At 43.9% G+C, this 24,887-nt stretch overlaps 1 protein-coding gene across 1 annotated transcript in view; it reads left to right on the top strand.

The window, feature by feature from the left end:
* LOC140908810 (kinesin-like protein KIF28) overlaps positions 1-24,887 on the top strand; it is a 62,415-nt gene that overhangs the window by 20,138 nt on the left and 17,390 nt on the right. The window contains exons 8-16 of the mRNA XM_073336682.1: positions 1,548-1,615; positions 2,643-2,799; positions 3,921-3,998; positions 5,748-5,838; positions 6,727-6,781; positions 8,167-8,290; positions 14,546-14,690; positions 17,366-17,484; positions 18,956-19,063. Coding sequence (XP_073192783.1) covers positions 1,548-1,615; positions 2,643-2,799; positions 3,921-3,998; positions 5,748-5,838; positions 6,727-6,781; positions 8,167-8,290; positions 14,546-14,690; positions 17,366-17,484; positions 18,956-19,063 — 945 coding nt within the window. The remainder of the gene's footprint in view (positions 1-1,547; positions 1,616-2,642; positions 2,800-3,920; positions 3,999-5,747; positions 5,839-6,726; positions 6,782-8,166; positions 8,291-14,545; positions 14,691-17,365; positions 17,485-18,955; positions 19,064-24,887) is intronic.

Raw genomic sequence — 24,887 nt, 5'->3', positions numbered from 1 at the left:
CCAGGCTGGAGGGAGCCACCTCTCTCTGCTTCAGATTCTCAGCTGCAAACCCTCTCTTGGCATTAGGTGCTTATGCTTTTTTAGCAAGAAGTCTGGGCATGGAGGACAGGGAAGGAGGAAGCACTTGCTCATATCTTTTAGCACAATGGTTATGGTACTCACCTGGCATGTGGGAGACCCCAGTTCAAGTACCCCCTCCACCTGAAGGAGAGAAGGAATTTGAACAGGGATCTGCTACCTCTTAGGTGAGTGCTCTAACCACTGGGCTATGGGTTATTGTGATGTGGGGCTCTGTCTCCTCTTGAAGCAGTTCCACTTTGGATAAATAATTTTAAAAGCCATTGGATGAGGGGGCCTGGATCCTTGGGTCCTCCCCCTTCCAGGTGAGGGCTCTAACCACCAGGCTGCAGTGTCATCCTCATGCTTACTTGCTCGCTCACTTTCTGTCCCAATGACCAAGTGTGGCAATTCTGAGAACACCCTCCCTTATGTGCACTGTCAGATTCAAGGCCATGTTCTTTTGACCCCGCTTCCCTCAAGAAGTGTGCCTGTACAGTAATATCTATAACCATTCCTTTTTAAGTCTCTTTGCTTTTATAACATAAAAATAAAGTAAACAATGAAGCTTATTGTCTATACTTCAAGATAAGTTAAAGGCTTTTTTAAAAGGACTCTTTTCTTAGTCAGTATTTGAGTCATTTGAAAATCAGATTTAAAAATGTACCAGCATCCTGCACATACCTACCTTTGCACACACAAAGGGTTTGTGCACAAATCAAGGTTTGCTAGCACAGTGGAATTTGCATGAGTGCACAAAAGTGCATGCACATTTTTGTATATGGCCTTTTGAAAACTGGTCTCTACTATTTTCTTTGGAGCCCACTGTTGATCATCCATGCCGTGGGCCAGATTTTGCCATCCTAAATAAAGCAGAACTCCCCTTGATTCTGTCATTGCTTCCAACTGACTATCCATTTCTACAGTGCTGTTAAGTGAGGGTAGCAAGAAAATGAATCGGAAGGGGCTGGTGTGCATGCATGAAAATGCTGACGTCTAAATTTTCGTAACTTTTAAATTATTGAGCCAGTTTTCTTCAAACTTGAGTCTTCCATTCCTCGGTGGAGTGTGAAACAAACCAAAGGCCATATTCTCCACATCTTGATCATACGAGTAGTCCCTTTGAAGTCTTGGAACTATTTGCTTGAGTAAGGACTACCAGTGTAAATAAAGGTATTCAGGATCCAGGCCTACATGACTAATTTTGTACAAATTAGGTTAATCTGTTTAAAATCTCTCTCTTCATTTTCCTTGCACGACCTCTAAAGATGGTGGTGGTTCATCATCATCATCATCATTTCTGTATTACAAAAAGTGACTTGCTGTCTTAGTGACGCTAAGGACTCTCTTTATGTTTAAGGGGTTAACCAATGGATTTGTCCTTTGTAAACCTTCTCTGATCTGTAATATCTTCGGTGATTGTAAAACCAATAAACAGAACTCAAATAGGGAATTTAAATTGTACTAACACTTTTTGTATGTATTCACAGATTGCAGCTGTAAGTCCAGCAGACATCTGCTATGAAGAGACTTTGTCAACATTACGATATGCTGAGAGGTATAGTTTTGTGGTTTTTCAGGAACTGTAAAATTGTTTGCATTTCTGCTGTGTGTCCAAGATGCAGCCAGACACCTAGGCAAAATAAAAAGAGACTGCAGTGTTTTTAAACTGTTTTTAAAGTGTATGAAACTTGAATAAACAAAAGCAGTGGATTGAAGTAGTAAATTAGGAGCTCATCCTTAGACATTAAGAGTGAGGTTTCTGATCACTAAATTGTATGGAGAGTGCTGGTTATATATTGTCCTGGGAACCTTGGACCTCCAACATATGTCTCTTACTCCACTCCGGCTTACTTCTCTATCTTCCTCACCCTCCTAATCATCTTCTAACCCCAATTATGACTCTTTGAAGAGGTTTCCATGCTCTCCCAAGACATCCTCACTCACTCTCTACCTTTCCTAAGTATCCAGTCTTTCAGCATAGGTCTGCTGTGGGCTCTGTACCAGGAAGTCCCCATTTCTCAGTCTCTGCTGCAGCATGCACATGTTGCCTCCCCCTGATGTTTCCTGGGCTGAGAATTGGACTAGGAGCCAGCAGTGGGGCACATGTGCAACTGTTTGAGAGGATGGTGAGAGCATGTCCCTGCAAACCCAACTTCTTACTATCCTGTTCATGTCTTCTGTGTGACTTCAGACTTAGTGCATTCTTACTTCCTGGTCTGCTTTGACATCTTGTTTTTGTGGTTGTACCACTGCAACAAGACCCTACGAAAAGAGCCAGCTGGGAAAGAAGGGGATGGTTACTGTGCTGGTAGAGGGGGAAAAAGGGCTGGGACTCCTGTTTCCAATGCAGGGGAAGACCTCGTATGCCTGCAGCACCTGAGAAAGTGCTGGTGTTTTTATCTGTAAAGTTCCAAAACTCCACTTAATATTTCTGAAAAAAATAGGAAAAAAGCATTTTTGCCTAGGAAAGCTCTTCTCCGCCCGTCAAGGCTCTGTGCTGAGGCTGGCTGCATCATGGTGTAATAACTGACTGGCCTCTTTTTTTTCTTCTTCTTCTTTTTTCATATTTGCATATGTGAAAGAACAAAAAAGATCAAGAACAAAGCAGTAATAAATGCAAGTCCAATGGAGAAGCATATAATGGAGCTGAAAGCGGAAAATAACAAACTGTTGTCCAGACTGACTGGGCTTGGAAACTCTGGGAAAACAGTAGCAGATGAAACCAGTATGTATTACAAAGTTAATCGTGCTAAAGGAACTACAAGTACCAGATGCATCCGTTTTTCTCAAAATGGCATCTGGAACCCTTTCTAGTGGCCCATGGCATTAACAGCAAAGGGGGACTGGTAGAGTTGAAAGGAGGGATAGGTTCATGAGACGTTCTGTCTTCTGAACTGGACAAGAGAGAAAGTTGGAGACCCTCTAAGGAACAAGGTAAAGCTATCGTGCATATGTAGTTTTACAGATGGTCACGTAATATTACTAAAAATATTTAACACTGGCATAGCATGTCTCATCAGCTGCTGTCAAAGCACTTTACAAAACATTAAACCCATTATTGCCAATCTCAAGCGTTCAAAAACCATGAGTCAAGCCCTATAAAAATCATAAGATTGGCTTAAAAATCATGAGACTTTTTACTGAAATAGTAAAGTGTATACTCTTTTTACTTGCTTCCAGTTTCTGCACCTTCAGGGTATACCCAGTTCTTGTTTTCAGATTTTTCTCCACAACCATAAGGGCTAAAAACTGTTTAAAAATATAAAAGCTGAGATTTTCATGTAATCACATGATTCCAGTAGTTGGGGTTTAAAAAAAAAAATCACATACACACACCTCCCCCAAATGTAACAAGACTAGCATAAACTCATGAGGGTTGGCAGCAGTAATCTTCACAACATGCTTGTGAGGCGGGCAGGTACCATCTCTATTTTACAGATGGGAGTCAGTCACAGAGAGGTTATCTGACACATACAAGAAGAGTAGAAAGACCATTCCAAGGACACTTCTGAATTTAGACCTTTTTCTTTTCCTTTAGCAGAGGACTGCCAAGAGTCCAGCTTGCTTTCTAAACTTTGCATCTGAAAGTTGCTGCATTAACAGAGGGAGCTAACGGAGCTCCTGTATTTCTATCTGTAAATTCGGAGATGCTATATTATGATTTAATCACTTTATAATGGTTATTCAGACATTATCAAAACAGGTACTTCTTTTGGAAGTTAAAAATTAATAAATGAAGATTAAATTCACAGGGGTTTTGTGTCTTTGTATGTACACACATCCTAGCTGAAATTTCCTCCCTCTCTCCCCTTCCAGAAGAGCTGCAATGTTTGCTGGCTGAAAATGAACTGCGGATTCAGACTATTCAGCTAACATGGGAATATCGGCTGGAAGAAGCTCGGAAGGAATGGGAACAGCAGTATGCTGCAATTACTCAGGTAAGCTTTTTCTTTAAAGGGCAGTGTGAATTATAGACTTACTATAGTTCCTTTCTAGTCTTCCTTTGGCTACCATGTCTGTCCACACTTGGCTTGCTTTAAAAGATACAGTACTTTTGAAGTTTTTTTTTCTTCTAAATAGCATTGCCTCTTCTTGTGTCTTTAAGTTTGGATAAATTGCAAAAGCACGCCACTTAAACTGTGTTATATAATAATCAGTTATAACATCTTTTGTTTATAGCCATTATTGTTCCATTTAATCTGATTATGAGGAGGAGTGGTTATTTTTGGAAACACAGCATCTGTATATAAAGAAAATCAAATTATGTACAAAACTTACAAGACCCAGGCCTGTATCACTTCCAAGCACTGAGGGATAGAACTAAAGATTTCCCCTTTAAATGAAATATGAGTAACTAACTTTAACAAACATTTACAATGTTTTCTGACTTATTCTTTCAAATAATATAACTTTTTTAACTGGAGTGTTAAAAGTAACCATTCTTAATACAAATTTTTTCTAGACTTTTTTTCCCAAATGAAAAAAGCTTTGGCATGTATTTAAAAATACCATCTTACCTTTGAATTAAGGGAAGGAGAGGGGATAGGAAGATCCATGTTATGGCAAGTTATAAGTTAGCCCCTCCCAATTTATTGTCTCTTGTGTCTTATCTCTTCATTCCTGTCATCTGCAATCTGCTGATGAAGTCCGCCTCCATCAATCATGTGCCTTCTTCTTCCCAAATCACCTTTGTGTTTTCTTCCAAGACATCCTTTGTTTTGAATGGTTTCCCTGAATTAGTCAGCAAAGCCACTACCATTTCCTCCTTTGAATCTCGCCTCAAGACCCCTTTCTACTATGACACACACGGTAACTGCCAACTGATAATGGCTACATGGATGGTCAGTTTGGATACATGATATTTATTTATATTTTATAGTGTATTTTTAAAAGTGTGCTCACAATTATCTAGCTGTCTGCATAATTAGCCTACATCAGTGTATCTTATTACTGTTTCATGCATCCTCCCCTGTTCTTTCTGATTCACTGTTACACCCACTTTTTGTGTCCAGTCTTAAATTAGACTGTAAGGTCTTAGGAGCAGGGACGATCTTTGACAGAATGTTTGTACAGTGCTTCTCCCTGTGGGACTCTGATCCTGACTGAGCCTTCTGGATGCTACTGCAATACAAACACTGAATAATAATAAATATTATGCCTATGCCACTTAACAGATAGTAGGCCAGAGGGAAATTCCTAAAGAGTGCCCTCTTTTTGAGCCTATATTTTATTTCATGATATAAAACAGCACCACCAATAACAGAGTGTGAGCTAACATAATCCATGAGTATAATTTGTAAAAACAACTGTCTGCATCTTTCTAAAACTTACTAAAGCTGAAGTGAGGCTAGTAATAACCTAAACAACATGAATTGTAATTGAATCATTAATCAAACTAACCATTTTTCTACCTACTTTTATAGTTCCACCTTTGTAGCATCTGGGCATTTTTTGAAAAACAGTTTCATTGTGTTTTGGGAAATGTTTGTGTGACAATTTATTATCTATTGTTTAGTCTTGTGAATGTTTGGTATTTAGATATTTTTCAGGATGTCCTTGAACAGCCAGTGTTTATGATCTCCTTAACAAAAGAGGAAAAAAGTAATCCTCCATGTATATTATCAGCTGTCATTTGGCGCTTTCCAACATGTCACCCTAAAATAATGTGAATCTGAACTCTTTATCAGGAGAGACGGATGATGGAGACATTCCCATATCTCCTGAATATCAATGAAGACCCTCAGCTCTCCGGGGTTCTCAAGCACTTCATTCAGGACGGTACTCTATTGTATTTGCTTCATATTCTAGTATTAAGAGCTGCACGAATTTACATAGCTCGTAGGAATGCTTCTTTCTGTATCTTATGATTCATCATAACAGAAATGCTGTTGTGCTAATATATGCTCAAGTATCGTGTTGCTCAGCCACACATACATGTAATGAGATTGTCGTGTTTTTTCAGGGTCTAATCTTGTCTAAGCTGTTTTTTTCCGCTGTCAAACGTGCTCCTTTTGTTTGTTAATGTGGCAAAGCTCACTTAAAAGGGTTCAAATTAGAGGAATGTTTTCGGGTATTAAAATACAATATAAACCTAACCTGTGAAAGTAACCATCTGAGACTTGCTGGGTGTTAGTCGCTAATAGCTGGAAATATGCCCGTCACTTTGCAAGTTAATTTATTGATATCTGATCCAGCTTCCACCATTTGTCACCTGATTCCATCTGGTTCTTTTCCTTTGCCTACAAAACGCTGGTTCTTCCACTAGCAACATTTTCTTTTCAGGAGCTGCAGTTTGGAGGGCTGGCTCAACTAATGAGGATCAGGCAGCTCACAGACCAATTAGGTGTTGTGCACATGGCATTTAGTCCACAGGACTAAATATCCTCTGTGTCAGGAATAGCTCCATTTCTAAATGTTATAAAATGCCTCCATAATCAGAAGCCAAGTGTGGAAGCTTTTATATAAATCAGGACCCAGAATACATTAAAAGCATTAAAAATATATTTAATATTCAGATAATAGCAATAACATGACAGGTCTCTCAGTCAAGCACAACTCATCAGATTCACATAGGAGAAAAAAGTTGAAATGCAATTATTTTAAGTGGTGAGTGTAACTGTTGTTACCCAGAGCACATCACTTATGCCAAAAACTTAATTCTTTCAGGTTCATGTGATGTTGGTCAGTCAGCCTCAAATGCAATAACCCTTAAAGGTTTAGGGTAAGTATATATACATTAGTAAGAGACAAGACACAATAGCCTGTGTCTTTTTTAACCAGAGGAATGTATGTTATATTGTGTATATATGAGCTGTGAGAACTTGGCTATTGTACCATGAACCCATTTTATGAAGAATGGAGGAAAAATAGGCTAGGGGGAAACTCATTGAGTGTATTATGTATTGTTTCTGAAAAATGCCCTTTTCAAAACTGTAACAAGTGTTAAGTTAAATTTCAATATTTAATTCAAAGTTCAGCTATTGAATTGTCATAAAACTAAAAACCTATACAACAACTTCAAAAATACTGATTTACTCTTAATTTGGGGACTTTAGTCCTGATGAGCTAGAGAGACAAGGTGCACGAGGTAATGTCTTTTATTGGACCGACTTCTGTTGGTGAGTGAGACAAGCTTTTGAGCCACTTAGAGCTCATGTTTTCAAGGCCATCAGCCGCTCCAAAACCAGCTACCTCAGTGGCTGCATCATAACCCACCAAGGTAGCTGCATGCTTTTGAGACAGTGCAGCTCACAAAACATGAGAGTGAGAGACAAACTTTGTGTTTTTAAAATATATATATATATAGTTGAACTGATTTTAGCAACTGTGTGACATAGAATCATAGAATATCAGGGTTGGAAGGGACCTCAGGAGGTCATCTAGTCCAACCCCCTGCTCAAAGCAGGACTGATCCCCAATTAAATCATGTTACATGTTACACAGGGCCTTAGCTCATGAGTTCTTCAGGGTATTTATTTATTTGGATTTAAATAGATACACAGTAAGGCTTATCCTAGATTCTGGGTGTTCTTGCCATCAAATAAAAACACACAACAAACATCATTACAGATCTACAACTGCAGCACGTTGTCCCCTGTACAGATAGCCACCCAGCAGCAAATCGCATCACAAACTGAATCGGTATCTCCTCACCCAAATTCCCGAAAGAAACCCCACCACCAGCCAGATCAGCCCTTGCCAAATGCCTGCTCAACAGTAATAGGCTTTGCAGAATGCATTGAGGGTCTACAAATTTATGCTATTTTGCACCAAGTTAAGGGAGTTGAATCCCAAAGTCATGGGGCCCTCAAAGAATGCCCTGCCAGCAGCGACTTCTGTTCTATTCCAAGGGAGCTTCAGTTTTGGTGCCTCTGCTGATCTCAAGCATGGTATATGTCCTGTGGAGGAGAGGCAGTTTCTCTCAGGTTGGGTGATGTGGACAGTGCCTACCTAGCACATTGTAGGAGCTACTGGAATACAAGTAAAAGTTTACTATCTTCAAAATTAGAATAAATATTTTTTTCCAGGATTTTGAGATGGGCAATGTTTACTTTTAGCTTGATTCTTAAGAGATCCATGAATTGCAAAAAGTATTTTATCTTTCAGCATTTTAGACAAGCATGCTACATTCACAAATGCTGAGGGTAAAGTTACCATAACGCCACGGGAAAAGTGCAAAGTTGTTGTCAATGGTGTACCCATCACTATGAAAACTAAACTGCAGCATTTGGTAAGTTTTCCTGGAGAATGAAAGAATCAAGAATGAGGATTGCAGAAAGATTCTTAAAAATTCTAACCTGAAATCGTTTCTCTAAGTAGGGAGAACATTATAGATAATTACTGTAACTTTTAATAAATAGGTTAACTTAATAAACAGGAGTAACCATGTGTTTTTAAAAAGACGGTACCCATTTAAAAAAACGGTATTTTGGAGAAGAAAAGAGTTAATTCTTGTAATCCTTACTTGCCTGAGTAATCTCTGTCCGGAATATAGCACTAGTGACTTTCATGTTGAGTAAAGATTACTTGTGGGAATAAGAGTTGTAGGATTGGGACTTGAGGTATTCTAGGGACAGTACATTTTAAATGAGTACCTGCCCCTTTTAAAAATACATAGCTCCTATTTGAGTGGCTCTGCATATTCCTACTCATGGGTACCGTGCCACCTTGTGGTACTTTGCAGTAGAACCCTCTTCAAGTAGTGTCCGCTAGAACAGTGGTTCTCAACCAGGGGTCCAGGGCTCCCTGGGGGGGGCCGTGAGGAGGTTTCAGGGGGTCCTCCAAGCATGGCCAGTGTTAGACTCGCTGGGGCCCAGGGCAGAAAGCCAAAGCACCCCTGCATGGGGCTGAAGTCTGGGGCCCTGAGCACTGCCACCTGGGGCTGAAGCCCAAGCCTGACCAATATTGCTTTAGGAGGGGGGCCCTGTGGCATGGGACCACAGGCAATTGCCCTGCCCTAACGCCAGCCCTGGCTTTTATATGCAGAAAACCAGTTACTGTGGCACAGGTGGGCCGTGACGTTTTTATAACACGTTGCGGGGGGGGCCTCAGAAAGAAAAAGGTTGAGAACCCCTGAGCGAGAGCACTCTCATACTCCACACCCCACCCCCACCCCCAGTATCCCAACACACTGAGGGTGAGACTATGTGGGGTGGACCACCCTCTCCACCTTGTTTCCTTCCCAACTGCATGCCAGAAGAAGATGTGAACCCTTCCTGTCTCTTCAACGCTCGGGTCTTGTTTTCTTCTAGTTAGTTTTCAGAGTAACAGCCGTGTTAGTCTGTATTCGCAAAAAGAAAAGGAGTACTTGTGGCACCTTAGAGACTAACCAATTTATTTGAGCATAAGCTTTCGTGAGCTACGGCTCACTTCATCGGATGCATACTGTGGAAAGTTTAGAAGATCTTATTATATACACACAAAGCATGAAACAATACCTCCTCCCACCCCACTCTCCTGCTGGTAATAGCTTATCTAAAGTGATCACTCTCCTTACAATGTGTATGATAATCAAGTTGGGCCATTTCCAGCACAAATCCAGGTTTTCTCACCCCCCCTTTTTTTTACCAGCAGGAGAGTCGAGTTTGTGGCGGGGGGGGGGGGGGGGGGGGGAGGCGGAGGGTGAGAAAACCTGGATTTGTGCTGGAAATGGCCCAACTTGATTATCATACACATTGTAAGGAGAGTGATCACTTTAGATAAGCTATTACCAGCAGGAGAGTGGGGTGGGAGGAGGTATTGTTTCATGCTTTGTGTGTATATAATAAGATCTTCTAAACTTTCCACAGTATGCATCCGATGAAGTGAGCCGTAGCTCACAAAAGCTTATGCTCAAATAAATTGGTTAGTCTCTAAGGTGCCACAAGTACTCCTTTTCTTCTAGTTAGTGTTAGTTTACATATACTAGAACCTCAGAGTTACAAACACCTTGGGAATAGAGGTTGTTCGTAACTCTGAGCAAGACATTATGGTTCGTTCAAAAGTTTACAAGTGAACATTGACTTAATACAGCTTTGAAACTTTACTAAGTAGGAGAGAAATGCTGCTTTTAACCATCTTAATTTAAACAAAACAAACAAAAAATCTTTCCTTACCTTGTCAAATATTTTTTAACACTTTCCCTTTATTTTTTAGCAGTTTACTTTTAACACAATACTGTACAGTATTTGCTTTTCCTTTTGTCTCTGCTGCTGCCTGATTGTGCTTCCAGTTCCAAATGAGAGGTGTGTGGTTGACTGGTCGATTTGTAATTCGGGTGTTCATAACTCTGAGGTTCTACTGTAGTTAGTCAGCAAGTAGTTATGTTATTTCCTTAGTTCCAGGATATGGAGGAACTGAAGAAGCAAAAAAAAAAAAAAAAAGCCAGGATTTAAGAGACATGCTTCCTGCACAGCTGTCTTCTCAGTATCATACGACCATGTGCATTATCTGAAGTATCTGGGCCATCTGCAAGACCTTCACCTCCAGAACCCACAAGGACAGGGAGGCTCGTCTGCAGCTCCTTCAGCTGAAGGAAACCCTCGGGGCTACACCTTCTGGACCCAGTCAGTCATCTGTTCCGAGGTCGAAAAAGCAGCCTCAGCTCCAGTGGCCTCCAGGTTCTAGCTTACTGCAGGGTTCCATGAAGCTGCAGCCCCTATGAGGACCAGACTCTGTTTCTGCCGCTCCCTCAGTCAAGTCCACAAGGTGAGATACGTCCAAGGGCAGCGTGGTCAGATTCTTCCTGTTCCAGAAGACAAGTCAGGGATCAGTTCAGCCATCATTGTCTGTTCTGTACCTCTGCAGGTGCAGGACCAGGATTGGTTCCAAATGCCTCTTCTGGATCCCTGAAGATGGATATAAGCAGTGCCTCTGAACAAGGGCTGCTAGCGCCTTCAACCTCAGATGCTGCAGTATCAACGCAAAAGAAGCATAGGAGCAAGACGGCCAATGTTAACAATGCCAGTTCCCATGCATCAGAACTCTTGCACCTGTCTAATTTGGCTAGGGCCGCTATGGATCCTAACAGGAGACCTATAGTTTCAATAATGAAGGAGATGAGTCCATGTGTATCTTCAGATCTGATGATTGAACCTTCAGACCTGTTGTTGTTTCCTGATCCAACTTCTGTTCTGGTCCCAGCTACCTCCTTGGTTCCAGAGTGTTCTGTCATTATGGCAGCTTGGGCTGCTAGAAGACCGGTTTCTCGGAATGAAGCAATGCCTATTAAAGATTCAAAGTTGCCCCAGACAGAGAGTAAGGTTCTTCCTGGGTCTCATGGGGTTTATGGCAGCCAGAACATATGTGACTCTGTTTGCCCATCTGAGAATGAGACCTATGCCCCACTAGATGTCCCAGGTTTACAGCCCAAGTTGGGACAGTCTTCAGCTGTTGAGTACCAGGCCTCAGAACATCATAGCCTCTCTAGACGGGTGGTCAAGTAGGATGAACATGCTCATGGGTGTGCAGTTCAGTGTCCATCCTGGACAGTGACGTTGGAAGTGTCAATCAATGGTTGAGTGGGGGGGATACTCATGAAAGAACGTTGCTTATCAATGTACTGGAATAATGTAGTTGCAGATTGTCTCAGCAGGAGCAGCTCCCAGATGCATGAATGATCCCTGAAGGATCAGCTGGTTCAGACTATTCTTTCCAGATGAGATCAACAAATGATGGACTTGTTTGTGACAAGGCTCAATGGAAAATGTGCTATTTCCGTTGCAGAGCAAGGAGGCACAATCTGTCTCTGTTAAATAGAATCACAGACTTTAAGGTCAGAAGGGACCATTATGATCATCTAGTCTGACCTCCTGCACAATGCAGGCCATGGAATCTCACCCACCAACTCCTGTAACAAACCCCTAACTTATGTCTGAGCTATTGAAGTCCTCAAATTGTGGTTTAAAGACTTTCCTTCTACAGTGAGGGCAGGTTTTAATGTATGCCTTTTCCTTTGATACAAAAGGGGATAAGGAAGATACGTAAGGACAAAGCAAGGATGAGGCCCATTGCCTGAGCTTGGCCTTGTTAACCGTGGTTCACAAATCTCCTTCAGCTGTCTGGAATCTTCACACGCCTCTTTCTGTCTCCAGATCTTCTGTCCCAGGAAGGGGGCAGCATCTTTCACCAGTGCCTGCAGACCCTTCACCTGACAGAATGGATGATCTGACTGTAACTCTGTCTGCACTTGAGCAGTCATGTTCAGTCAACATCAATGTGTCAAACCAACCTGATAACCTCCTTTGACAAGGCAACAAGCATTGTGGATGGGGAGATGCAGTAAAAGAAATATATATCTTGACTCTAGTAAGAGTTTTGATATTCTCTCTCCTGACCTTCTCATAAAAAAACTAGAGAAATATAGCCTAAATCAACAGTTCTCAACCCACGGGCTGAGTGCAGCCCAATTAGCACATGGCTGGGCCACAGCTGCGTGCTAAAGGCCGCAGGCCACGCAGATCCAGGTTACTGGCTGCCTGACCACTCAGCACCACAGAGTCTGGGCTGCCCGTCCCGGCAGGGCACGGCACAGTGGGGTCAGGATCACCAGCCGGCCCTGCGTGATGGGGTTCAGCAGGGTATGGGGCTGCCAGTCCCATGTGGTGGGGCTTGGCGGGGTCCAGAGCTGCCAGGTCCAGTGTCGGGGCTGCCGCTGGGCCCCACACAGTGGTGTCCAGGGTCCCTGCTGCCAGCCCACCCCACTTGGAGCTCCACTCCTGGTCTCACTTTGCGGATGGGGTCTCTGTGTGGGAGGCGCTGGGCATAGGGGTTTGTGGGGGGGATTCTGTGGGGAGCACACTGTGATTCTCAACCTGTGGCATGCAGCCCACAATGATAAATAGGTTGAGAACCACTGGCTTAAATGAACTTACTGTAAGGTTGGTACACAACTGGTTGGAAAACCATATTCTGAGAAGTTATAAGTGGTTCAGTCAGGCTGGAAGGGCATATTGAGTAGGATCCCACAGGTATCTATCCTGGGTCCAGTTCTATTCAATATCTTCATAAATGATTTGGATAATGCCATAGAGAGTATACTTATAATGTTTGTGGATGATACTAAGATGGGAGAGGGTTGCAAGTGCTTTGGAGGACAGGATTCAAATTCAAAATGACAGTGACAAACTGGAGAAATGGTCTGAATTAAATGGGATGAAATTCAGTAAGGACAAATGCGAAGTACTACCCTTAGGATGGAATAATCACTTGCACGAATACAAAATGGGAAATGACTGTCTAGAAATATGCATAACCACTCAGAAAGAAATGAAAGTTCTTACCTGTAACCAGAATTCTTCAAAATGGCTCTGGATATTCACTTCCCACCCTCCTTCTCCTCTGTCAGAGTCCCCGTGATTGTGTATCTGGCTTTGCGGTGGAAGGAACTGAGGTGGAGAGCATGTTATGCCCCTGTATAGTCTCACCCTCAGTGCACTGGGACGCTGAGGGGAGGAGCTGGGGCATGAAAGCGCTCTAGCTGACACTGCTAGAAGAGGGTTCCGCCGCAAGGGGGCACAGTACCCATAAGTGTAACTATGCAAAGCCCATCTTGAAGAACTCCAGTTATAAATAAATAACCTTTCTTTACTACTGAAGCTTAAGTCAAAAGAATGTCGTTAACCTTAGTATTTTTAGTACAGACCTGAATGTTAACCACTGTTGTTTAATGGTTTAAGATGCATGTCTGACTCCTGGGGGCATTCTGTGCCAAAAAATGAAAAATTCAGCATACAATATTTTAAAGTTCTGCTAAATTCTGCAGATTTTGTCAAAATAACACTACATAATTACACCAGTTTCAATTATTTTGGTAATTTCTTTCAAAATACTTGTCAGCAAGTATGTCTGTAACAATACAGACGCACACAAACCCTCTAGCTCCTTCCCTTTCCCCTCAGCAGTGTCTTCTATGTGCGAGCTGAGCTCTGCCAGGTCCAGCAGCCCCTAGTGGCGACCAGCAGCACTGCAGTCCATTTCTGTGGGAGAAAGGAAATTCTAAATGCACAACAATAATTTCTGCAAAATTCTGCATTGCACAATGACGCAGAATTTCCCCAGAAGTAATGTCTTACTCATGGAAGCATCAAGTAGTTGTTATCTAGTTTCATTTTTACTCTGGTAAGCAATAAGTAGTAGACATGTAAAGTACTGAGCAGGAGCTTTTTTCTATTACAGAAATGCTGTAAGGCTGAAAAGTTAAACAGTTTCTCCCAACTTCTATTGCCATGTTTATTGCTGTTATGATTTCTAGAGTGCTTTGTTCAGTCACTACCCTGTTGTCATTCTTAGCTATCCTAGGGTACTTCCTTTCCTAGCCCTTAGAATACTGGATATTCACTCTTATCTCCTTTCAGATAGCACATTTCTTCAGTCCCTTCGCCTTCTTTATGGGATAGCAGCTTTCTGCATATCAGTTTGCAGATAGCAAACACATAAAAAGAAAGCACTTGAAGTGAGAAACATCACATCCTTGAGTTTAACCAGCACCATGTACTTTAATCTTCAGGATCGTGTTATTTTGGGATCAAACAGTGCTTACCTTTATGTTGGATTTCCTGCAGAACGCACCAATGAGGACTTGGTCAGATATGATTATGATTTCTTTCAGTCAGAGCTGGCGGCAGCAGAGGGCTTCAGTGTAGATAAACTTGGTAAGCATTACTGCTTGTGTACTGAGCTAACATAGTTCTGTGAGGTGGATGGGGGTGTGAGGAGAGTACTTCTAAATCTACCTTTCCTTTTTGCAGCTAGACTTAATGTGGTCCTGATGCTGCACTTTGCCTCATGGGAAAGATGAGAGCCTACCAATCGCATTTTACCTACCCAAATTCTTCTATTTTGTAAATGTTTTCCATTTTAGATTTTTTAAAGTTATTCTAATACACAGAGAAAGCTAATTCATTCATTAAAACAATATTTATTATGTATGTTTTGTCTCCAGTATCCATGTACGTGTTTTTAAAACCTAACACCTGTAGCATTAGTGTATATTTGGGGGGTTATACTGTACAGTTGTAAATAAACAAAAGATGTTCTGAGTTTTTGCATAGTCTCTCAGAATAAGTTAATTGATTGCCTGTCATGTCTCCCAGAATTATCTCTCATTTCAAGTATATGTCAATTTATTACTCACCAGGATTTCCCATGTTATTTCAAAAGTACTTGAAGTATTTATTTAAAAAAAAAAAAAATCAAACTTCCCCAGTAAGCAGCAATCACCAGCTTCTAAGGCCTGGTCAACACCTAAAACTTGGGTTTACCTAGCTGTCACTCAGGGCTGTGAAAAATCTCACACCCTATGGGTTAGAGTTAGGTTGACCTTGCACTCACTGTAGACTAAAGTTCTGTTGACGTAGCTACCACCTCTTGGAGAGGTGGAGTACCTACATGGAAAAACCCTTCCTTCGAGATAGGAATCAACTACGCTACATCAGCACAGCTGCAGTGCAGACATGGCATAAGAAATTAGATCAGTTTATTTTTAATAACCTAAACACCCAGGCTAGAAGTCCACACAAGATTGCTCCCTGAGAGGTCAAGATTGTCAAGTGAGCAATCCATGATGTGTGTTCTTCTATAGCTATCTTCCAGAAGGCTTCGTGTGGGCAGGAGCACCAGAAGTGGTGTACCTTTCCCCTTGCTCCACTACTCCTCCTGCAATCAGCTGTACTTAGTTTTGATAAACTGTTTCAGTTCTTACTGAGTTGTGTACTACTGGTACAAAACTTGATAGTAACTTTCTTATATTGTTACTGAAATGGAATTATTCCTTGCTCTTCTCCAAATAGCTCCCACCTAAAATTTGGTCTTCCTCTTCTTGCTCCCACTTTCTTATATAATTACATTTGTCTTGCAGTGCATCTAGGAGATCACACTGCAAAAGGTCTTTCCTTAAAATGAAATGTTCGTACTTTTTTTTTTTTAAACGTAACACTTGTGCTTGTTCAGTCCTGTAGCAGGGTGGCTACCCCACTCCTAAAATAGAAGGGGTTAAAAGCAACCCTGGAAAGGGCTGTGGCTGGGGATGGCTGACTGGGGAAGCAGCTGCAGCTAGGCCACGCCCCAATCAGGCCCCAGCTGGCCTGTATAAAAAGACTGTGAGCCAGAGGCCCAAGGAGTGGCTCCCTGCCTGACAGGGTACTGAGGGTGGTGCAGGGCTGGGGAAGGAGCAGGCTGAGCGGGGGCGCTCCAGGCTGGCAACTCCCCAGGCTGTAGGGCCTCGTCCAAGCCCCATAGAGGTACTGAGAGGCAGAGGAAAGCAGCAGGTCTGAACCCCCCTTGCCTATGATGAGTGGCCTTTACACTGCAGTCTGCTCCAGGGAGTGGGGACTTGGTGATGACTGGCAGTAGCCCAGACTGAGGCAAGGTGCGTATAGTGGGTTGGGGGTTCCCCAGGAAGGGGAGACCCAGAGGCAGAGTGTGGGGGTACTGTCAGGGGTCAGAACCCCAGAGAAAGGGGCACCGGGGTCTGTGAGGGACACTGGGGGGCAGAGTTGTGCAGCCTGCAGAGGGCGCTCCATGCTGGAAAAGAGCTAATTCCCAATGACCAGCAGGAGGTGCCGCAGGGGTGAGTCCCACCCTCTTACAAGTCCCAAAGGCAAAATTTTGGTTTGTGGATATTAGAACAGAGAAATCCTGAGAAGCACTTGTAAATGTAGGAATTTACCATTCTTAAAGAAATGGCTCCCTGCAGTTTCAGTCAAATACACTGTTGTATGCGACTCCATGTGCTAAACTGTTGTCAGGTTGCTGTATGTTATTGAACAGCTGCTATGTTTCACATCTCAGGTGGCTCAGTTCCAGAGAAAAGTGCAGTGATTCCATATAGTTGTAAAATTATTTGGGAGATAAGGAACTGTATAATACAGTATATTAATTACTACTATCACTGCCTCTCTCCAAAAGATGATAAACCAAAAATATTTCTGAACAGTAACACCTATAAAATTTAGGGAAGCTGGAAAACTGTACCCAACTCCACGACCAAATTTTGCAAATCTTCATAATGGGTTGAAGCAAAACTCCAGATCCAAACATCCATCCAGACTTCTTGTGTTTAAAATCTAAATCCGGGGTCCAGACTTTTTAGCTGTGACTCATCTCTAGCAAGCACATGAGGACCAACTGACTGGTGAATGGCCGTGTCATTGATACCATATCAAATTTTGAGTACATATTAAAATATATAAAGGTTTCTGGGGAATATTTTACACACACACACACACACTCTGATAGTATTTGCCCTCCGTGAGTAACCCTAGTTTAAACTCTTCCTGAAAATGGAGCGTCTTCCTCTGTTTAACATTGAATGTTGCATTTCTTAAAGGTGTTGTCAATCATAAGGATGGCAAACCAGATCCTAGTGTTCTTGCAGTATTCCACGATTATATCAAGCTAATGCCTTTGGTTGCAGAAGCAAATCAGATGAGCGAGGAGTTGAAAAAGGTAAGTAGCAGTATACACGTTTCCTCCCCAGCTACTGCTGTAGTTTTCTTTTAAACTAATAGATTAGCCTCTGGAACACTGCAGACAAACAGTGTGAGAGTCTTGTAGCACTTTCATCCCACCAGTGTTCTGGTCTTTTCTCTGTCTCCCATCTTTCTAGCTCTCTGACAGGCAGGGGAGAGAGTTAAGCTACATTATTATTTTTTTTCTATCAATCTCTCTGTGCAGTTGTTTTCTTGTAACTGTATTAAGTACACTCAGTAAAGCCTTTTCTAATACAGTTTGCATGCAGGATATTAGAGAAAATAAAGTTTTTTGTGCTGTATAACCTGGCTAAGCAATTACTAAGGAGGGGATTAGATAACAAACTGCAAGTATTTGAGGAGTGTAAATACCAAAACGGGAGAAGAATTGTTTAGATTGTGTAAGGAGGTAAAGGTTAGAGTAATGACATGAAATTTAGCAAGGAAAAATTTAGACTGGATAAAAAGAATTCCACACTGCCCTCTGCTGATTCCTCACTACTCAGAAGCTTCATCACAGCATGCTTGAATAAAGTAACCTGCCTGAACCTTAGTTCATTCCTCAAGTTTAGTAAAGTACCATGCTGTCTCTCCACTCTCTCTGAAACTCTCCAATAGTCCTTCCTTATCTATAGCAATTCACTGTTTGTCTGTAGATCTCATTAGGGTGACCAGCACCGATGGCAGCTTGGCCATGATTTTCACTGAGTAAAATCTCCCTGTTGCTGCGGGATTAAGTGCCAAAGCAGGCAAGCTTTGCATTCAGCATTGGAGTAGCCTATTAAGTTTTTTTTTCTTCTTCCAACAAGTAAGAGACCTAGAAGCTCTGGAGCCTCCCTCTGGTTGTTAGGGGAGAGAGGGAAAGCTATTTTACTAGGCTTTCCATTTGAATACTAGCACCTGAGAGGGGACAAATGTTTGTACCCAAGATTAAGAGCCTGTGACGGTGCAGTTGGGGGGAGAGGGTCATCAAAAGGAAGGAACTTGAGCTAGTTAGATGACTCATTGGAAGGTCAAAACCCACTCCTACGTTAGTACCAGATTTCTCTCTAGTGGTGACGGTAACTCATGTGCTACACTATAAAAGGTGGATCTAAAATGGCTGCCTGCAGTACACAGCAGAGTGGCAGTAAGTGAGGCTGAGGAGGTGTCTTCAACATCTGGATGAATTTCCAAAGTTGGAGATGCCACAGTTCCCCTGGGAAGGGGAACTAAACTTCCAGATGTTGTTAGTTAATCCATTGTTAGAATTTCTCTAACTTCTGTCTCCTGTAAATGTATTTGAGATATGCTACCCAATAAAACTTCTAATAGTAATCCTTTAATATATTAGCCCTTTATGTTGCACCATATTGTGACATAGTCTCATGAAGTTTAGCTAAATCCACACTTGGATACTAATGTCCTATATTATATTCTCTTGAGAAACATTCTTTTTTCCTTTACAGGAGCTCAAGTTGGAACTGAAAGTGAAAAATCTAGCATCATCTGACTCCAGAGGTTATGATCTGCAAAAGGAAGTAATAGTAAAAGTGACTAACAAAATGTCTAACCAGGTAAAGAAGCTGAGCCATTAATCATAGTCTTGGGCTAGTAGCAGAGTTCACTGGAGAGAATCAATAAGATGCAAGCTACACATGACATTTACTGTAATGTACGCTGCAATAAGCTCTGCTCTCCCTCTGTCACAAACAGGGAGCTTTCTCAGTCCCCCTACTGCTTTTTCTCTTATTTGTACACTTACATAACTTTTCCCACCCTTACACGGTGTCCCTGGTTGTTCTTCAAATGATTGCACATATCCACTCCGATTTAGGTGTGCAAGCGCCCCAAGAACAGCTGTCGAGGTTTTTCCCCTCATGGTATCCATAGGCTCGGCGTAGGGGGCCCCCCCAGGGTCGCACACTCATCGCGCTGGTGTAATGGACTCCCACCGAGCCTGCGCTCCTCAGTTCCTTCTTACCGCCTGTGCAGCTGTTGGAACTTCCCCCTTTGCCTTGAGCAAAGTGCTTTTAGTGCTTTCCGCTGTGCCTTCGTTGTAAGTAGTTTCATAGGGTAGTAGTTTAGTTAGTTCTAGGTTAGAGGCGGTCTGTCCCTCCCCTGGTACCGTGGCATGCCTCTGCCACCGGGGTTTAAACAGTGCTCTTCGTGTGGCAAGCCTATGCCTACTAGTGCCCCTCATTTGAGTTGTCTCAAGTGTTTGGGAGAGGGTCATAGACAAGAGCGCTGCAACATCTGCCGGGAATTTAAGCCCCGTACGCAGCAAGGCTGAAAGTCCTATTTATGGAGGCAGCGCTCAGACCTGCCTCAAAGCCAAGATCAGACTGCACTGAGTACTTCGGCATCAGTGCAAAGTGCGCCGTCAGCGGCTAGGGGCTCTTGGCAACGGTCCTCCTGGCCAAGAAGCGGCACTGGGGCCACCGGGAGAAGACTCGCTCGCCGGCACCGAAGGCAGACAAGCGAGCTCAGCGGGAAGAGTGAGACCTGTGCCAGGCCACTCTCCCTCCCTGGCACCGCGACAACAGCTGGCAGAGACACCAGTGCCAGCAGCACAGACTCCAGTCGCGCTTGACCAACTGATGGGTCAGCATCGAGTGGACCCCAGTTTGCTGTGCCTTCAACCCCAGAAGCCTATGCTGCCGCTAAGGAGCTAATGTCTCTGGCCAGGACACAGGAGGCGGCACCCACAGGACCACCCAGTGGCATTGAGGCATTGACCACCTTTAAGCCAGTTTCAAGACCAGCCTCTAGGGGAAAAACCCCCTTCATTGCCTCACCAGAAATGCCTCCATGGTACTGGGAGGATCGGCCCCACTGTGGTCACCTAGGTCGTCGTCCTCTGAACAGTCTCCTTCAGGATCTGATTATTTGAGACGTCAGCACCAAAGGGAAGCTCCGCACCAGTCCCCACAGGCAATGCTACCATTGGGAGCTCTAGGAGCAGGAATGACCCAAGAGACTTGGTGTATGGGCCCATGGGGTCCAGCACCCCTGAAATGGCCTTCTTGGAACCTGTGGGGGCTTCCCCCAGGCCCAGGGACCGACTCACACCACTCCTACTCAGTGCGCTCAGAGACCATAGCAGCACACAGAGATACCCCAGAGCCAACCCCCAGGGCCAGTGCCAGAGCAGATCCCAGCACTCTGGCCAGCCCTGAAGCCGGGACCGCTCCCTGGTACCGAGACTGGTACCGGAACCAATACCATTACCCACGTCGGTGGACCTAGGGAAGAGGCAGCAGGGGATGCTATGGCAGCGCACGCCTCTTCCTCATAGTCTCCAGAGGACGAGCTCATACTCAAAGGGTCTTTCCTGCCACAGGAGGACTTAAAGGCCTACCAAGACCTGTTAAAGAGAGTGGCCTCTGACCTTGGATTGCAGGCGGAGGTCATCAAGGAACCTTCAGATGGGTTCCTGGATATTCTGTCAGCCACAGCCCCTGCTAAGGTGGCCCTGCCCCTACACAATACCATTTTGGGACTGATTAAGGCTGTTTTGGCAGACTCCTGCCTCTGTTCCTCCCACAGCAAAGAGAACAGAAAGGAAGCACTTTGTGCCTGCCAAGGGCTGTGAGTTTCTGTTCTTTCATCCTCCTCTCGGGTCCCTTGGGGTGGAAGCTGCCAACGAAAAGGACCTCCAAGGTCAGATGGGGTCTACCCCCAAGCCAAAGGAACCCAAGAAGGTAGATCTTCTCGGGAGAAAATCCCATTCGACACAGGGGCTCCAGTTGAGGATAGCGAACCAGCAAGGGCTGCTGAGTCACTATGACTATAATATGTGGGAGGTAATGAACAAATTCAGAGACAGACTTCCCCAGGATAGTCAGCAGGAGTACTCCACCCTGGTGGCTGAGGGCAGAACAGTGGCCAGAGCCTCCTTGCAGGTGGCCCTTGACTCTGCGGACTCAGTGGCTAGGTCTGTGGCCACAGCTCTGACTATGCGTAGGAGCTTGTGGTTACAGGTGGCAGGGTTCCCCCAAGAAGTCCAGCAGGGAATACCAAATCTGCCATTTGAAGGACCTTCGCTTTTTTCGGAGCCGACAGACACCAGGCTCCATGGGGTTAAAGACACCAAGGCAACATTGAAGTCCCTGGGCTTGCAGTCCCAGTTGCAGCCTAGCAATATAGGCTGCAGCAGCATGGCTGTTTTTACGCACACCGGTTTCAGAGTAACAGCTGTGTTAGTCTGTATTCGCAAAAAGAAAACACCAGAATTGTTGTGATCATAGGAGGCATAGGAACAAATGTTCTGGGTGTAGGTCATTCCCGTCTTCCTCCTTCTCTACGGGGCCTTCTCAATCGGCCCAGCGTCACGCGGGCACCTTGAATCACCCATGTTGATGGGTTTGTCAAGGACAGCATACCAGTTCCTCGTGATCCAGTTTCTGTTACCCCTGTTTTTTCCAGTCGTCTTTCCCACTTCCTCCAGGCCTGGAAACGGGTCACCACTGACCGCTGGGTTCTAAACACTGGAGTTTGGTTATACCCTCCAGTTTATTTCAACCCCACATTCCCACCCACCTTCCCCTTTCCCCCCACCATACACTCCTTATTCATATTGAAGCTGTTGTAAGAAGCTGGGAATGGGCGAGAGGGGATGGATAACTTGCTGATTGCCTGTTCTATTCTGTTCTCTGGGGCACCTGGCATTGGCCACTGTCGGAAGACAGGATACTGGGCTAGGTGGACCTTTGGTCTGACCCAGTATGGCCGTTCTTATGTTCTTTCCAAGTACAAATTCCTGGATCTGCCAACAGGCACTCCTTTCTCAAGACCCCACCCTAATTTCATCACCTAATTCGACTTTGAGCCTTCCTTCAACTTAAATCAAAATGAACTCTCAATTAGCTACATTAAGACTTTTGCTCTAGTTTCTGTTTCAGCATTCGGCAACAGAGAAGCTGGTGATGAAATTCATGTTGTTGAACTATTTAAGAGATGAGTACTTGGTACCAAAATCTTCTTAAAAAAGAGTTTAAATGCAGAGAGAAGTGGCCAAAGAATCTCATATCACAGCTGTGTCTATGCTGCTGAGGGTTTTCTGATGAACACCCATCATTGCTGTAGCACTTGTTCATTTTTGTCAGCACTGTCAATAGTAGGAATGCTAGTGTCCACTGACAGTTGGAATTTTTACCAATGTATCCTCTAGATCCGCTCTGATGGAGAATTTGATTGTAACTGTTCACAGGCTGCTTGATGATGAATGGAACAAAGCTACAGGGTTAATATAATAAAGGAGACACTTATTAATTTTTCTCTTTACAAAACTGAAATTTTAGTGACTTGTCTGTCTCCATTTACCCTTTATCATTGGGATAGTCATTGTCAAGGGAAGGATTTGAACATCTCTTACATTTTTAATCCCAGAGTTTAGGCACTAGGGAATTCTGGTTTGAGTCCATCCCTATTTGTAACTGATTTATTACAGGAGCATGTTATAATTGTGATGGGATCCCCGGGGTGCAGCCTGGGACTGTGGGACCGCTGTGCCCGCTTAACTCTCCAGCCTGGGCTGTCTCTCTCAAAGCTTTGCTAGTGACAAGCAGCAAACTCCTCCAGGTGCTGTGATCACTCAGCACAACCGCACGTGGAGCCCCACACCCAGCTAGCGTGCAGGATGCTCCCAGAGCCACTTGTGAATCATGCTGAGAAGGCAAGGTTGAGCAATTCCTCTGTTGTGGCCTTATGCAGGTGAGTCACTGAATTGTAGCTCCCTTGCTGGACTCAGAGTAACAGCCATGTTAGTCTGTATTCGCAAAAAGAAAAGGAGTACTTGTGGCACCTTAGAGACTAACTAACTAGTCTCTAAGGTGCCACAAGTACTCCTTTTCTCCTTGCTGGACTGTGGCTGTTGATGGGTTGTTTGACACCCGACCGGGCGTTGGTTACTTTCCTTGCTGTTGTCTCTGGGGAGCTAATATCTGGCCGATTCCCCAACTTACAGCATGTTTTACTGACAACCATACAACACAATCTCATAATTTCATATGCACTAATAATATCCATATTTAGATAGGTTATGATCTGTTGAAAGTCATTGTTCTTTCTCCTGATACTGCACAGGGCATGCTTTATATGCAAGTTCACAATTGTATATAAATGAGGAATATGTGGGTTACAGGTATAGAGTGTCACAATAACGTGATCCTTATTTTGATCTGGTATGTCTTCCATGACAGAGTGAAAAACCCATCTCCCCTTTCAAACTATTGCAGTTGTAGAATGTAGTGCAATTTTTCTTCTTAAAGGGTTCCCAGCTTTTCTGTTTGCTCAAATCTGACACGAACAATATAAAGCGATCACAGGTTGTGTTGCTTTCTACTTGCCTTTAAAAGCATCTTGTTTCTCTGCACGTGGAATGATGGCTCACAGGAGTGTTATATTTAAATACTAGAAAGGTAGCCAGAGTGTGTGTCACTGTAGATACCGAAGGGCTGAATTTGGTGCACTGACCTGTAGGTCCTCTTTCTCTTACTGGTGTTCATCCTATGGGTTGCACATAGTCACTGGTAAAGCTACCTGAAGAATTTGGGAAATCTGAGTGCACCAAAGTGAGAACCCCGTGACTAGGGCCCTACCAATTTCACAGCCATGAAAAATGCATCACGGGACATGAAATAAACTCTTCCCCATGAAATCTGATGTCCCCTTGTTCCTAGGAGCTCCCCAGCAAAGGGGGCTTCTAGCTCCGGCTGCACAGTTGCTTGGGAGGGGGAGACCAGACCTGACCCACTTCCAGGTGCCTCCCTCTGCTGCAGGATGCTCCCTGGGACTGTGCAGCAACCCCAGAGGTTCCTGCAGCTGGAGGAGACTTGTGGAGTTGTGTCCGATCTTCCCTGTGCTGCTGGGAGCCCCCCAGCAGGGGGCTCCTAGCTGTTAGTCTGGGCAGGGCTGGGGCAGGACAGGACTTGCTCTTTCCCTGCAGGGCAGCTCTCCTGGCTACAGATAGCTCCGGACCCCCTTCTCTCCACTCACTTCCTGTCCCCCTCCCTTTGCCGCTGCCTGGGGAGGGGACATTGTACAGGGAACTGCCCCCCTTTCCACATGCAATTATCATCTTATTTCAATAAAAATAGAAAGAAAGGTGAGGCACTTGTCAGAATTTTTTGATTGACACTTTAGAGCAGCAAATCCCACTCAGGGCTCAACTCACTTGAGCTTGGTAGATATGGACATTGGAGACGTTTTGTAGCGTAGTGATCTCAGTTGACTGCCTACCAGAAGACACATGCAATTACTGTAAAATGAGAGTGCAAAGTAAATCAGGAACCTCAAATGATTACTGCAACAGATCGTGTGGAAGAATTTGGAAGCCAAATTCTACATGCCAGTGGTGACCAACTATTTTGTACAAGCTGCAGTGTTTCATTGGATCAC

This window comes from Lepidochelys kempii, chromosome 3 (assembly GCF_965140265.1).
Source record: "Lepidochelys kempii isolate rLepKem1 chromosome 3, rLepKem1.hap2, whole genome shotgun sequence".
Classification (NCBI taxonomy): Eukaryota; Metazoa; Chordata; order Testudines; family Cheloniidae; genus Lepidochelys; species Lepidochelys kempii.
The sequence above is the reverse complement of the archived record's forward strand: the minus strand, read 5'-3'. Positions and strand labels throughout refer to the sequence as shown.